We start from the raw sequence: 16011 nt of genomic DNA on the forward strand, positions 1-16011 counted from the left end.
AAAATGTTTGTACCCTCATAATATCCTGAAATAATAATAATAAAAAAAAGAGATGGAGTTTCTGGTTAAAAACCTCAGGTTTTTATACTAATTAAAAAGAAAGCAAAAAATAAAAAAACACACCAAAAACCTAGGCATGGCTCAATTTGCAATACATATGACTTATTTTTATGTGCCATATATAAAATAAATAGCAGTTAAAATTCAACTTTAGTAAAAGACACACTTTCTAAAAAATTTAATTGAGTATCAGACAGAGTTAAACATGTTCTCATCCCCCGTCTCCCGCAAAAGTACAGCTTTAAATTCAGTCAGATGTACACACTGTTGCCACAGCAGGCACAACGACAAGCATACTTATTTTACACTGATGATTTGGCTTATCATTTCTATATAGGAGTGTTTCCATGGTTGGGTTACTTGGCCAACTTCTGTCAAACAGCAATAGTAATAAGCACTAACATTTATTGAATGTTTTCTTCTCTATGCCAGACACTGTTCTAAACACTTCACATGTACTTAATTGTCACCCCTATAAAGTACTCTATAAAACAGGTATTATTATCCCCATTTTACAGAAGACATAGGAGCAGAGGGATAAGTAATTTGTCTGAGGTTACAAAATAAGTGGCAGAGACATGATTTTAACCCAGGACTGACTGTATAATTAACACTCTTAAACTCTATTACTCTGCTTTCTAAAATGCAAACGACAAATTCTACCATATTTAGCATACACAGCCAACATTCATATCTTATATAACTCCACCTAACTCTTAAGAGAGTCATAGAATTTTTTTTCTAGGGAGAAGGTAGAACACTTTTTTTTCTTTTCAGTTAAAGTTATATTTCATTTTAAGTGGTACAGAATACTTGAGTCATTTTTTTTTTTTTTTGGAGACAAAGTCTCGCTCTGTTGCCCAGGCTAGAGTGCCATGGCGTCAGCCTAGCTCACAGCAACCTCAAACTCCTGGGCTCAAGCGATCCTCCTGCCTTGGCCTCCCTAGTAGCTGGGACTATAGGCTTGCACCATGACACCCAGCTACTTTTTTCTATTTTTAGTTGCCTGGCTAATTTTTTTTCTATTTTTAGTAGAGACAGGGTCTTGCTGTTGTTCAGGCTATTCTCAAACTCCTGAGCTCAAGCAATCCTCCCACCTTAGCCTTCCAGAGTGCTAGGATTATAGACGTGAGCCACTGCACCTGGCCCAGAATACTTCAGTCTTAACCAATACTGTACAAACCCTTGAGATGACTGCCAGACTTTTCTGAGGAAGGTATTAGACATAGGCTCAGGCCTATTAAGTTATTGAACTTTGTCCAGGAGACAAAAACTTATATAACTGAATAACAGTTCTATCACACCTTTTGTATGGTGGTATTTAAAGCATACAGTCTTCATTTTAAACAACAAAATATTTGTGCTACTAACATTATTTAGAAAACTAACTAATTAACTGCCTATAATCCAAGATTCATCTAATACTTGTTGTCTTCCTTTAATATTTGCTCCTACATACTCAGTCCATAATTATTTCAGGCACCCACAGAAATGCCATTATTCAAACCTTATTGAAATTAATTGCTATGAGTTTAATTCAGAAGTGGGCAGGGGAAGGAGGTAGAAAATGGGATGTGTTTTTCAGAGAAATTTTGTATGCTTTTTGTGGGACAACAAATACTATGTAATTTAAGTATTTTCTCCTTTCTTAGTTTTTATGAATGAGTCAAATTTAGAGCTCCAGAATAGCAGTAATTAATTTAGTTCAAGTATCTGGTAACTTATTTCCCTTAGACTGACTCTTCCGTACACTTTTATTCTTTCTTTTTATTTGAATCTGTAACTGTTTCCCTTGGTTATTTCAAATTTTAAATAATGTTTCAAGTCCTTGTGGAAATAAATTGGACATAATACATTATAACAAAAAAATGTCATTATAAATTCTTACACTAAAACTCTTAATAAAAATAACATAAAAGTTTTGAAATAGTTAAAACTATCATCATACAAACTTAACTTTTATTCAGTTACTCTAAATAGAAAAAATTTTTCTAACTATAAGCCTACCAAATTAATACTAACTGAAAAATAATTTCAAAATGAAATCGTTGGATTAGGAAAAGTCCCTTTATTATGAACCAAGAATGTCTAGAACTGTTTTTGATTTCTGTAAACTCTTAGGCTGCCTGAATCTATTAGGCAATTACACAAGCCTTTTTTTCTTTGTATAAAAGTTAATACAGTTACATTAATACAGTTAGAGTACAAAACTAACATGAAAGTAACAGACACTATTCACTAATATTTCATGAAACTTGGAATCATACAGATCCATCTCTCTTAATTGTAAACCTCAGTCTCATTCTTTCTTAAAGAAAATTCTATATCACATCTCAGTATTTTTGTTAACAATAACAAGCACTGACTGAAATAAGAAAATTCTAGTGATCTGTATTAAATTTAATTCCCACTTTCTACTCCAAAATTGGAGTTTATAAACAAATTTTGTTGGAAAGTGAGGCTAACAAGGCTTAATTAAATCAGTACTAAAAAGCTTTCCCTCTTAGCTACCACAATTAAAAGTATGTGGGTCAGATGGTCAAATTCCAAAGAGACATATTTTTTATATAAGAGTTTTCTTGTGGCTTCCTGCTCATGGCTGCTAGATTTATAACTATAATTTTCCAGAGCCTAATTTTCATAAGTCTAATCCATAATTAGAATAGCTGAATAGGAAGGATTAAACTCACAGCAAACCCATTTTAAAAGATGATACAGAGAACCTGGATTTAAAGAAAGGAAAACTAAGATACAGCACAATAATTATCTGCCCTTTTAATCCTTAACTATGATCAATATCTCTGGTTACAGCTCTAAACTTGAGTATTTTCTACCTCTCTATTCACAGTCCTAAATCCAGAACGTCAGTCAGTTTAGCCTGTAGCCTCAGTAGTTTCCACTGTAAAACTCTCTCAATCATATGTGATTCTTTTTATTCCACTTAGATTGTTAGTTTACTTTTAAGCTGCCTTTGTCCAAAGTCCTTTCCTACTAATTGACAGAAAATCTGCATGTTATGGCTAAGTGGAAGAAAATCCAATTGATTAGATTTTCTCCAAACACAGGCTTCTCTGCCACACTTTATCTGTTTATTTTAAGAAACCTCCCATAAGTTCCCTTCCATGAGGTATTCTGAGTACCTATCGTACAACAGCAAACCTAGATGCATCTTTAAGACTCAGACACAATCTTTCTGAGAAAGTCTTCCAAAGCACTGCTTTTCTCAAATGTTAATTAGTATACAAATCACCTGGGGATCTTGCTTAACTACAGAGTGATGCAGTGGGTTTGAGATGAGACCCAAGAGCCTGCAGTTCTAGTAAGTTCCCAGGTGATGCCATTCCTCACTCTCTGATCTGAAAAGCACACTAAGCAGCAAGTTCTAAAGTACATTTTCAATTCATATTTAAATTTTGATAAATATTAAATGCCTCCCCTCCCCACCCCTATATTCAAAGACTTAATTGTAACTGAATTTACTCATATGCAAATCAGCAATATCTCTAAGGTCCCTTCCAGCTCAATAAATCTATAATCTACCACTTCCATCCCTTACCACCCCCAATTCAACAAGTAGGCAAAGTTTATTTATCATAATTTACTTAAAAGTATGAATGACTCCTTCCACCTAATGCTTTAATCCCTTTTTAAGAAGCTGCTGAACATGGAACCAAGTACCAAGCAAGCATTTATTCTTTTTGAATAAAAACTCATGCTGATTTTATTTTGTCCCTAAGAAGAAATATTTTAATATTCCTATTAATAACACCACATACCAACTCTGGAAATAAAAGGCACTAAAAAGTGAATTTGTCAGCTTTCACACCTTTTTTGTGATGTGTCCAAATATTTTTCACTGAAATCCTACTTGATTCTTGAAAATAACATAATCAAGTCTATTTAAAAACTCCCTAAATTATGGCTTTTTTTTGGTTTGGGATTTTAACCTCTCCCTATCCCCAGGCTCCTTGAATTTAAATAGTTCACAATTAAAGTGTCTCTTGGTTCCCTGCAATCCTGACATGGTTATCTTGGTCTCTCTTCAATTATGCCAATAACTTTATACCTGTCAAAGTCAGATATACTTGTAATAGCCAAGAGAAGAAAAGTAGTTTATATTTTATCAGTGGACATACAACAATCAAATCATAAAAGGGACTCAGATAATCTCACATGTATGACATTTGTTTTCTACAGGAGTAATCTGCTTTCATAACAAGTTCTAAAATCTATATGTATTTTTTTTATAAAGTGGATTCTAACTAAAATATTCTTGGGGGAACCCTAAAATAAATTACAGTTGTTTGAAATTGTGACTATGCATGTATTGTGTATAAATATAATGCATAATGTATTAAATCGAGATATGTATGAATACCTGTGTAAGTAAACTTACGGAAAACTCTGTAGATAGAATATTCAATATCACATCCAAACCTGAAATTTTTAAAAAAGCTAATATTTCTGAAGTGTTTAAGATTATAGGAGGTACACAGTAAGTATTTTATAAGAGTCTGTTAAATAAATAAAGTACTATGTCTAACGCTGAAATTTTCTTTTTAAACCAAAAGTCTATCTTATATACATCTCTGGTGTTTGGAGTGAATGATGGAATATGGAAGGATAACAATCCTCTTTTCTCCAGGATACTCTGAAGCCATTCCTTTTGCAATCTTTATTCAAGAACTATTTCTGTCAAAAGGAAAAAAAATATCACACTTACTTCACCAAATGAGAGTTTGCTATAAACAAGGATCGTGTTGACAGTTGTTGCTAGAAATGAGCCCAAAACCTAGGCCTCACAGAGACTCCTAACATGCTTTTTTACATATTGGTTCTTCTTAAGGTAAAATGTTTTCTTTTTATACAATAGCAACTTAAAAATAAATTTTATTTGAATAGCAAGGTTAAGTTCCAGTCAAAACATTGTACAGATTTTTAAAAGATTACAAAGGAATCAACAAAAGAGCAAAAGTCAAAATGATGCTACACTGCTGCTAACTTAGAAAAAGGGTTGTAATTATTATACAAAATAGAAAATATATTTAAAAGGTACCATCTATAGAAATATTGTATTTAGTATTATTGTCTCCATTATCTGAAGTTAAACATTATCTTATAGAGGTTAAGTCATAAAATTTCAGATGAATAATGAACAAGAAAAAAATGTATCACTTAAAAAAGAAACTATAGACTAAAGGTTGCCATTTTAGAGAAGAAAATGTTTTTGTCTTATTTTTCTTTCTTTCAGAAGCTATGTGGCCCCTCCCACTTGTTCTATGTCCTGCTTGGTTATTTCTTGACGTTCTCTTTTCAACTGCATCCATCATGCATCTCTGTGCCATTTCAGTGGATCGTTACATAGCCATCAAAAAGCCAATCCAGGCCAATCAATATAACTCACGGGCTACAGCATTCATCAAGATAACAGTGGTGTGGTTAATTTCAACAGGTATGTGGGGAATACCAGAATGTGGGTGTATATATAGCCTTTGGTTCCATTTGGCTAGGAGAATACCAGGTCTGGTAGTCCATGAAATTCAGCATGAGAGATCAAAGCAGCCTACTGATGTACTAACACAAGGTCTTTACGTCATCACATCTTACACCTTCTAAACTATACTCTCAGTAAAAGTATGAAGAAGTAGCAAAGTTCATATCCTCAGAAAGAATCATCTTCACAGTGTTTACTGAGATATCTTCCTACTTTGACTTTTATATACAAAATAGTTTTCATATTTGTCTATAGATCATTAAGGTCTAGGTAGCAGGCAGAATCCTGCAATTACATTAAAGTAACAAAAACCAAAATGCATCTTTAAATCTACATCTAAGAAGATAATAGGAAAAGAGAAAAAGCAAAAAAATGAAAAAAAACCAAAACCAAACAAAAAACCCCCCAATTTTTTGTAAGCAGGTATTAAAGAACATAAATTCATCTTGGAAGCCAACATTTCAATACATAGGTGTGTGTACAGACTAAAAGCAGTTAAGTGTCTGTGTTCTGAATATGTTTAATTAAAAGTTTTAAGAAAGATGCAAAGAAAACATGTTAAACTGATATTCAGAAATGATTTATAAAAAGAAATCTCATTTCTCCTAAACTGTTTTATGCCCTTGTGCCCATCTTTAATGATCAAAGATAGCTGCTACAGTAGAGTATCTTAGCATGAAGTACGGCATAAATTACTCAAAGCTCTAAGTCAACATCAGAAAAACAAACAGATTTGCAACAATTACAATGATCTGAATAGCAGATTCAATTCTTCCTAGCACAAAAATTTCAAAGAGGAAAAAAATTAAAAGACCTGAAATGTTAAAAGAAACACAAGAAAAAAATGTTACTTCCGTCTAATCAGAGTAAGAACACTGGGGCAAAAAAATCAAGAAAGACACTGAAATTGACCTTTATATTCCTGAAATAATGATACTGGGGCCACACTTCTTTTAAAAAGTTTGGAGGTTCTGTTGTTTAGTTTGGAGGTAAAAGCAAGGTGTGTTACTACTCTGGCATGGGAAGAAAGCAGGGCCAAGGAAAAGTCTATTCAGAATGGAGAGATTTGAAAGCAGTGAGAAAAAGCCAGTTTTAGAGGAAGAGGATGACTGATAGAGCAGAACAGACCCTACCCCCGCCAAAAGAAGCTAGAGAAAGGGGATGGGAGACACTGGGTGACAAAATTTGAAAGAGGAGGAAAATAAAGTCACTCATGTCAAATGACCCACATTGTTTTGGGAAGTTACTGCAATGAGGGAGAGGAAAAAGGAGAGTGTGAGGTATTTGTGTGAGGGGCGGGGTGGGAGTAGGGCAGAGGCAGGGAAAAATAGGAGAAATGGATCCTTAAGAAGAATTAAAACATTTGAAAACTGTAAAATATGATCAAGCCAATAAGGCAAACAGCCTGTTGGTAGAAGTGATATCTAAATTATGGCTGGATAATATGAATTTATAAATTGATCAAATTTTTGTTGTCTATAATGTGCTAGGCACTAAGAATACATGGACGATTAAGAGAAAGAATTTCTGCACTCAAGGAAGGCAGATATATAAACAAATTACACTAATACAAAGTGATAAGTGTCAACGGGAGAAAAAAGAACAAAAGGAAGATTCCTGATTTATAGATTTGGAAGCCGTCTTAGAAATCTACTTCTTCCTTTTATAGATAAGAAAAAAAGAAACCTAAAGGTATTAAATAGTTGGCTTAAGGACTCTTACAGTTTTTTAACACCAAGGCCAAGGTCAATGTTCTTTTGACTTTGTCACACTTTGTCTTGTAGAACCAGTCCCAATTTAGTTACTTTGAAAAAAAGAAAATGCAGATGATGGTGTGAATTCAGGTTGAAATTCTACAAAGTGCTCAAGAGAGTTCACTATCTTCTTTTGCATTTACAGTTCTCCTAAGTAATATCTACCAACAGAAAGTATAAAATAAATATAAGAAAGCATGGGTGTAAAAAGTACCAGTGAAAGTTTGACAGTTATTGACCAACAAGCTGGATAGGAAGGTTATGTGAGCCTTGAATGAGGGTGGTGGTGGTGGTGGTGGTGGTAATTCAGTGAGAAAATAAAGAAGGACAGATACACTAGAGGCCAAGGCAGCAATAAAGAGAAGTTTTCCAATACTGGAGAGTGGCAGGACAAGGAAGGGAAATATCAGAGTTCATAATTTTCAATATAGGATCATTTTGAGGATGGCATCAGGAGTGCAAATAATAGAGTCAAAGAGTTCAGGAAATATAAAATTAAGGTGTTAGAAGGGTCACCAATGGGATGAAATCATGGAATATGATGGCAATGAAATAGTGAAGAGGTAGACTATAGCAAGGTACTGAAACCATTGAGGAAGATGGACAAATGTCCTGGAGGCTGGGAGATGACTAGGATAGAGAAGTAGATTAAATAGACTTCACAAGGGAAGTGCTTTGGGGGAGAAAGAAACAGTGAAATGATGACCTGAAAGTAACAGAGTAAAGCAGGGGTCAGCAAACTTTTTCTATAAAGGGCAAGACAGTAAATATTTTGGGCTTCTGTATGGTTTCTGTCACAGCTGTATATGGTTTCTGTCACAGCTACTCAACTCTGCTGTAGGAGAACAAAAGCAGCCATAGATAGTAAGTTAACAGATGTGTGTGGCTGTGTTCCAATAAAACTTTTATTAATACAAAAACTGAATGTGGGCCAGATTTGGCCCTCAAGCTGTAGTATGATGACCCCTGGTGTAGAACAAGTATACAGAATCCTCTTTCTGGTGGTGTACAGGAGGAAAAGTAGAAAAAGGAATGGCCTCCATTAGAAAGGTTTTGAAGAAAATATTCTTGTCAAGGGCTCTTTAGCTACCATTAAAAGGCTGTGTAGATGATGAAGTGCTTTTGGATTCATAAAACAACACAAGAATTCTAGAGGTTTCTAAAGATTAAATCAGACATTTTAAAAATGTCTGCTGTTTCAAGGCGAAAAGACTCAGGCTAACCCTTGTGTTATTCCTCTTTCTAATAAGCTACTTCACTGATCAACATAATATTTAAATACCTACTTCATGGTATTTAAAGCATCAGAAAAGTAGCAGGAGGTACACTTCTTTCATAATCTATTAGAAGAACTCTAAATCTTGAAAATAAATTTCACAATTCACACATTCAAATTTTTAAGTATCATTAAAAAAAACAAGATTTCCTTAGTTTTCCCTAAGAAGTTAGAAGGGAAGGATTAAAAGACATTCACAAATATCAAAAAATAAAACTGTTAAATGAAACTGTAATCTCAAAAGATGAAATAGATATCTATTCAGAATTGAGATACTGAATGAATGTACTCTGAAGTCTCTCTAGGTCAGTTACATTGGATACTAAAAGCAGCTTCTCTTCTGAATTCCTTTTCCTTAATCTGGGATAGATCAAAAAATACAAACAGATTAGGAGAAATGCAGAATAAATGAAGACATCCCATACTATGTCATGGGCATACTATAGCTTTAGGCAAGCTTTCACCATAAACCTGAAATCACTAACCAATCCATTTGTTTAAAAACAGCAGATGTGCTTACTTACGTTCTGTCAATCTTCCACTGGTGAATGCTTTGATAGATTCTGCATTGTAGGTCCCAAGAATTACAATGCACTAACCAGCATAAAGTTATTAGAATAAAATCTAAAAGGACCTAATCTAAGAGTTACAGGTCCTAAAAATAACTCAATACATCTTGTTTTCCTCTTCCTTAGGCATTGCCATTCCGATCCCTATTAAAGGGATAGAGACTGATGTGGATAACCCAAACAACATCACGTGCATGCTGACAAAGGAACGATTCGGCAATTTCATGCTCTTTGGCTCACTGGCTGCCTTTTTTATACCACTTGCAATCATGATTGTCACCTACTTTCTCACTATCCACACTCTACAGAAGAAAGCTTACTTGGTCAAAAACAAGCCACCTCAACACCTAACATGGCTGACTGTGTCCACAGTTCTCCAAAGGGATGAAACACCTTGTTCGTCACCTGAAAAGGTGGCAATGCTGGATGGTTCTCACAAGGACAAAACTCTGCCCAACTCAAGTAATGAAACACTTATGCGAAGAATGTCCTCTGCTGGAAAAAAGTCAGTGCAGACCATTTCCAATGAACAGAGAGCCTCAAAGGTCCTAGGGATTGTGTTTTTCCTCTTTTTGCTTATGTGGTGTCCCTTTTTTATTACAAATATAACTTTAGTTTTGTGTGATTCCTGCGACCAAACTACTCTCAAAATGCTCCTGGAGATATTTGTGTGGATAGGCTATGTTTCCTCTGGGGTGAATCCTTTGGTCTACACCCTCTTCAACAAGACATTTCGGGATGCATTTGGCCGATACATCACCTGCAATTACCAGGCGACAAAGCCAGTAAAAACTCTTAGAAAATGCTCCAGTAAGATTTACTTCAGGAATCCAATGGCAGAGAACTCTAAGTTTTTCATGAAACATGGAATTCGAAATGGGATTAATCCTGCCATGTACCAGAGTCCAATGAGACTCCGAAGTTCAACCATTCAGTCTTCGTCAATCATTCTACTAGATACACTTCTCCTCACTGAAAATGAAGGAGACAAAACTGAAGAGCAAGTCAGTTATGTATAGCAGAACAGCACCGTTTTCATCTGACACGATGAGTGAGATGATGAATGTGATGCAAATGTACTAAGAATCCTATAAAGAAAAACTTTATGTCATATATCAAATCATCTCTTTAACCTAAGAGTTAAGTATTAAGATTATCCAATTTCTTATTTGGACAAAATTACCCCATGAAGAAAATCATTTTGTACAGCTACAAATGAGGACAACCCAGTAATCTGATTAAATGTCAAGGTATTCAAATGAAATAAAATAAATCAATAAATTTTAGGCTTTAAAAAAATCAATGTCATCGTAAAATTTATTTAATTCCTAATTATATGCAAAGTTGTGCTAAGAATAAAACAAAACAAAACAAACAGCCTTGTCTTCAAGGCCTTGACAGCTACAAGGCATGATACAGAACAAAAGTGATAGGGACAGAGAGCTAAAAATAAGTGCATAAAACAACAATTACATCTTAAGATTGCCATTTACAGTCTGGTTTAGTTAAATGTAGTCATAATTTTCCTTTGATCAGGAAACTGTGTTGATGGAAGGGATAGGGAGAACAGTAGTTGGATAACATACAAAATAAGAAGATCTTAGAACTAGGCCTGTTTGTTAAATGGCTGATACCAGACATCTACTTAGCAGAGGTAGGTCTACTGGAGGAGGAAAAAGCAAATGAAATTGCTCTTGGGTACCTGAACCACGTTATGTTCCTTAAAGATATTAATGAACGTGTGCAAGCTGGAAGGACAGGACCTCAATGTGGGAATCTAAACTTTAAGTGATCTCATAAACTAAGATCACAGCTGCCTGTGCTTGCCCAATGACTCAGTTGAACTTCTGGCACAAAATTTTTTATTCATTATTTCATTTTACATTGTTAGATCTGGGAATGAATCCAACCTGTACCACTTACTGGACAACTGGCTGAATTTAGGAGAAATACTTAATTTCTTTGAGCCCCAGTTTTCTCATTTACATTTTATACAGTTCTTATGAGGATGAGGTACCTAGTAGGCACTCAGTAAATGGCAACCAATTCTATTTACTTTTGATAAATTTTTTTATGCTACTCCTATGTAAACAAATTTAGGCTAAGGGGCTCTGCAGTGAACACAGCCCATACCTTAGCTTTTTCTTTTCAGGTTAACCCATACTTACGCCTTGACCTATGACTCTACTGTTGTTTTCTTCCAGGCAACTCAGCTTAGGATAATTACCTCAAGAAATGTGATGCCCGTGGAGAATCTCAGCATAAGTGAACCAGGCATATATTCTCCTAATGGCAGAATCCTTTCCTAGAACTTGGTACTAAGTCATAGATCCTGATCTGTTACATTTTCTCACTGGCTCTATATCATTTTGAAGGAAGAGTATATCTTATAAATTCCTAAAGCATGAAAGCTTTAGGCACTTTTTCCTACTAGTCTAAGATTTTTCAGTAGTATTAAGTGTGGATTATCTCAGATAAGAGGCAAAATAATTTACATTCCTTAAAAAAAAAATCATTCTCCATTTTGGTTCCAGTCTCTAACATGAAGGGTTTGGCGCATGTTAGGTAATATCTATATTTTTGCCAAGGTATGTGAGATTAAGTTTTCAGATATCGCCACAACGGTATTCCATATTCTATATTTTATGTAACTGAACATACATAATTGTTTCGAGAAGTCTAAATACTAGAGTTGGCAATTACACTGCCAAAGTTCTACTCATAGACAATCTAGATAAGAACTGTCTTCCACATGCTCTGCACTGCATCCAAATTTGTGTGCTTAACCATATGCACACCTACAAAATTAACCATAATATCTTTTAACTATTTATCTTCAAATCCTCAAGAAAATTCCTTGCTTACAATTAACTGAGAGATCTTTCTATAGCTAATGAGAGATCATTCTAATATTTTCACAGTATTCTAGAAAGTAAAATACAACTCTAATATCAACTATTTGTGAAAAAGTACAACATAGCCCCAAATTTTTACCACTTTGATATATAACTGATATTTCCATTTTATAAGTACTTTAAAGAAATCTATAATTTGGAGGCAAATCTCAGCTGAAAAACACCCCCAGTTAACAAAGGGACTCTAGTAATCTTACTATTCAAAGAAAAGGAACAGATTATACCTGTTTAGAATAATTTTGAAAAAAACTTTCATTCTATTTCATATTATTGTCAATTAACAAAGAGGGGAAAAACAAAGGTATAAAAAATGAGGCTGGGCACAGTGGCTCATGTCTGTAATCCTAGCATTCTGGGAGGCCAAGGCAAGAGGACTGCTTGAGGTCAGGAGTGCAAGACCAGTCTGAGCAAGAGCAAGACCCTGTCTCTACTAAAAATAAAAAAAAAATTGGCTGGGAAACTAGAAATAGGAAAAAAAAAAATTAGCCAGGTGTGGTGGTGTGTGCTTGTAGTCCCAGCTACTTGGGAGACTGAGGCAGGGAATGCTTGAGCCCAGGAGTTTGAGGTTGCTGTGAGCTAGGTTGACGCCACTGTACTCTAGCCCAGACAACAGAGCGAGACTCTGTCTTAAAAAAAAAAAAAAAAAAAGAAAGAATGAAAAAGACAAAAGTAAGGAAAAGTCACAGCATCCAGAACATAAACACAAAGATATGGAAGCAGAAACAGAGAACAGCATATAGAAAATATGTATCAAATTGATATAAAACTGTGAATAGAGATATTGTAAAGATGAATCATGCATTTGGTGGTAACTGGTTAACTGCTAGGGTTCTTGCAAATTATAAGGATCTATAATGATGCAACATTTTTATATTCAAGGAATCACTTTGTGTGATCTAAAAAGTATCTGCACCAAGAATCTCTTGCTCATCTTGCAAGATCAACCCATATCTGAAAACATATAAATGTATATACTGAGAAATATTTAATTTCATATTGTATTAATAACTGCCTAAGTCACAGCAAATAGGAACCTCCAAGATTGTCTAATTTTAAGAAACGTCCATATCAGATTATCAACTTAATTTCAGTAAGTATACAAAGAACAATGCTTTTTTTTTTTTGAGACAGAGTCTCACTCTGTTGCTCAGGCTAGAGTGCCGTGGTGTCAGCCTAGCTCACAGCAAACTCAAACTCCTGGGCTCAAGCGATCCTCCTGCCTCAGCCTCCCGAGTAGCTGGGACTACAGGCAGGTGCAACCATGCCGGGCTATTTTTTTATATATATATATTTTCAGTTGTCCAGCTAATTTCTTTCTAATTTTTTAGTAGAGACGGGGTCTCACTCTTGCTCAGGCTGGTCTTGAACTCCTGACCTCAAATGATCTGGCTGCCTTGGCCTCCCAGAGTGCTAGGATTACAAGAGAACAATGCTTCTTTTGACTTCTTTCTTCATTTTCCTTTCTAGTGTCAAGTTAAAATCAGATTCTATTCACTTCCAAATGAGTTTCAGTCAATGCCAAGAACAGTACTGTACAGAGTTGTTATAATAATAAAATCTGCCAACTAGACTAATAATAATAGGCCAAATAATCACTTACTTATTAGATGTTCTACTAGAGAACATTTATTTAGATAAAAAATTAATGTCCTAGGTTCATTTTAACTAAGCAAAATAATTTTCAATTTAATTTTTTACTTTTATCATAAGCATTATGAACAAATAACAATCCAAAAATACCAGGAGAAGGAAATATGAAAACACTACAACTCCCTGGACTATCCCATGAATAAAGGAGATAATATACACAAGAATTTTATACAAAGACAATTTTATCTTAGTCGATGAAGTAAAAATAAGTGTTTATTAATATGTTTTCAGTATTCATATTCAATACACCTAAAAAAAAGGTTAAAAAAAAAGAAATAAATCCTTAAAACATGGTGCAAGAAAGTCAAGTATCTACAAAGTCATTTAAAAAGTGAAATCTAAAGGGAAAAAAGATAAAATGGAGTAGACGCTAAGAAAGTAAATGATATCACATCAGAAAACATGTAATAGTCTTAGGAGACAGGATAGACACTTCCCAAATATTAAAGTTAATGGGGAAATTTGAAAATAAAAATGTTTTATCAGAGCCACTAAGGGAAAGGCATGGTACACAAAGCACTGGTCTATCATGAGACCTATTTAGAATCTCAGTTCTATCATTTAGCTTTACGATAATGGGAAATTTTGTTAAGCATTTTGCAATTCAATTTCCTTACTTTAAAAAAATGAGAATATTGGTTGATTTCTAAGTTGCTTCCACCTTTAAAAATTAAAGAACCTGGATTTAACTCCATTTCCTTAAATAAGTCAATTACATTTAATTTTCAGCTATAAAATAAGCTTTAGACAAAATCATCTCTAAAATCTTTCCCAGTTCCTCCTTCTTAAAGAATCACATTATGATAAGAGAACTCAGAATGGTCCCTTAGGCATAGCAAGCACATAAACAACTCACTAGTTGTATTTGACTATTCCAGGTAGTAGAGAGCTTAGCAAAACCTAAAAACAGCTCATGGGAGACATCTGCTGCTGAAATTGAGAATTTAACACATGTGTGAGCTACAGAAGATATAAGGGCAGAAATGAATTTTGTTATTAGAAACAAAGTACTGTCAGGTTAAAAATGGAAGAAAAACAGTTTCATAAAGCCCATCAATTTCCAATGTTGCAGAATATATACACAAGGCCACTGACTTATATTGGTATGAATATAAACTGACAAGAAGAAGAATTAACAGGTGACAATGAAGAAACAAAACAACTTAAGAGACAAACATGAGTAGGAGGATTCTTTACACAACCCAAGAGTCACTAAGGATATACCTGAAGAATACATTTTCTATACTAAAATTATCTAGTTCCTGATAAGAATTTTAAGAAAGAACCCACTATGGATGACAATGACAAACCATTTTTTCATTTTCGAGTGTGTCTAAACTATAGAGCAAGAATAAGGAAAGGTCAGGGTCATAGCTTGGCTGGATGATATGGCAAAGAGGACAGGAAAGAATCAACTTCTACTTTGCTTCCATCTTTTCTCTCAAGGAGAATGATTTTTAGACCCAGAAAGATAAAAAGACTGATCAAAATGCAAAACAGAGGAAGAGATTAGCTGCCTGAGATGAGTTCAAGTCTTGAAGCTAAATGAATTACCTCCCTAAAATAGAACAAATTTGTGGATGTAATTATGAATCAAATTTTAGAGGAAAACAAAATGACACAAGTACAAAAAGACTAAGTGGCAAAGCATTCGGATGTTCAAAAAGAGAAATGAAGAGATAGGGTTCAAGAAATTAAGTGTGGAGTCTGTTGCAGATCTTTTGGGAAAAAAAATGCACAATAGCTTAATACACAAGGTTTTATCAGACCTTAGAAAAGACCTCAATCAATACCTGACACTTGTACGAAAAGTGTCACATAAGAAACAATCATGCTCAACTAATCACATAACCTGTTTCAGAGGTGCCAGACTAGTAGATTTGTGTATTATATTATTAGCATTTAGTGAGGGCTCTCTAGTGTCTTTGTGAATAAGTTGGAGAATGAGGGTTAGAGAATACAGCAAAGGAGATTATTATCTAGTTGAACCTCATTCAAGAAAACTAGCGTAAGGAGAACCTATTAGGATGTTACATAAGTCTGCGTTTTGCTCTATTTTATTCAACATTTTTATCCACAATAGGAAGAAAATATTTTAGTTTGCAGTAGCTGGATGACTTTCTATCTGGAATATTACGGAGATGATCCCATAACTAGTTCACAATCAATGCTCAAGAAATATCTGTTGAATTATCTTATAATCTTTACAACAGAGCTTCACTCCTAGGGAACTCTGGGTGGAAAATCTCTTCCTAGATATTCAAAAGACACAAGACACTTGAGTCATTAAACA

At 34.4% G+C, this 16011-nt stretch overlaps 2 protein-coding genes across 2 annotated transcripts in view; one reads left to right on the forward strand and one right to left on the reverse strand.

The window, feature by feature from the left end:
• HTR2B (5-hydroxytryptamine (serotonin) receptor 2B, G protein-coupled) overlaps positions 1–10452 on the forward strand; it is a 15139-nt gene extending 4687 nt beyond the window's left edge. The window contains exons 2-3 of the mRNA XM_012652202.1: positions 5312–5512; positions 9280–10452. Of these exons, the coding sequence (XP_012507656.1) occupies positions 5312–5512; positions 9280–10172 (1094 nt within the window). The 3' untranslated portion in view covers positions 10173–10452. The remainder of the gene's footprint in view (positions 1–5311; positions 5513–9279) is intronic.
• PSMD1 (proteasome (prosome, macropain) 26S subunit, non-ATPase, 1) overlaps positions 1–16011 on the reverse strand; it is a 110156-nt gene that overhangs the window by 62304 nt on the left and 31841 nt on the right. The gene's annotated exons all lie outside the window — the stretch shown is intronic.

This window comes from Propithecus coquereli, unplaced genomic scaffold (assembly GCF_000956105.1).
Source record: "Propithecus coquereli isolate 6110/MARCELLA unplaced genomic scaffold, Pcoq_1.0 Scaffold383, whole genome shotgun sequence".
Lineage (NCBI taxonomy): Eukaryota > Metazoa > Chordata > Mammalia > Primates > Indriidae > Propithecus > Propithecus coquereli.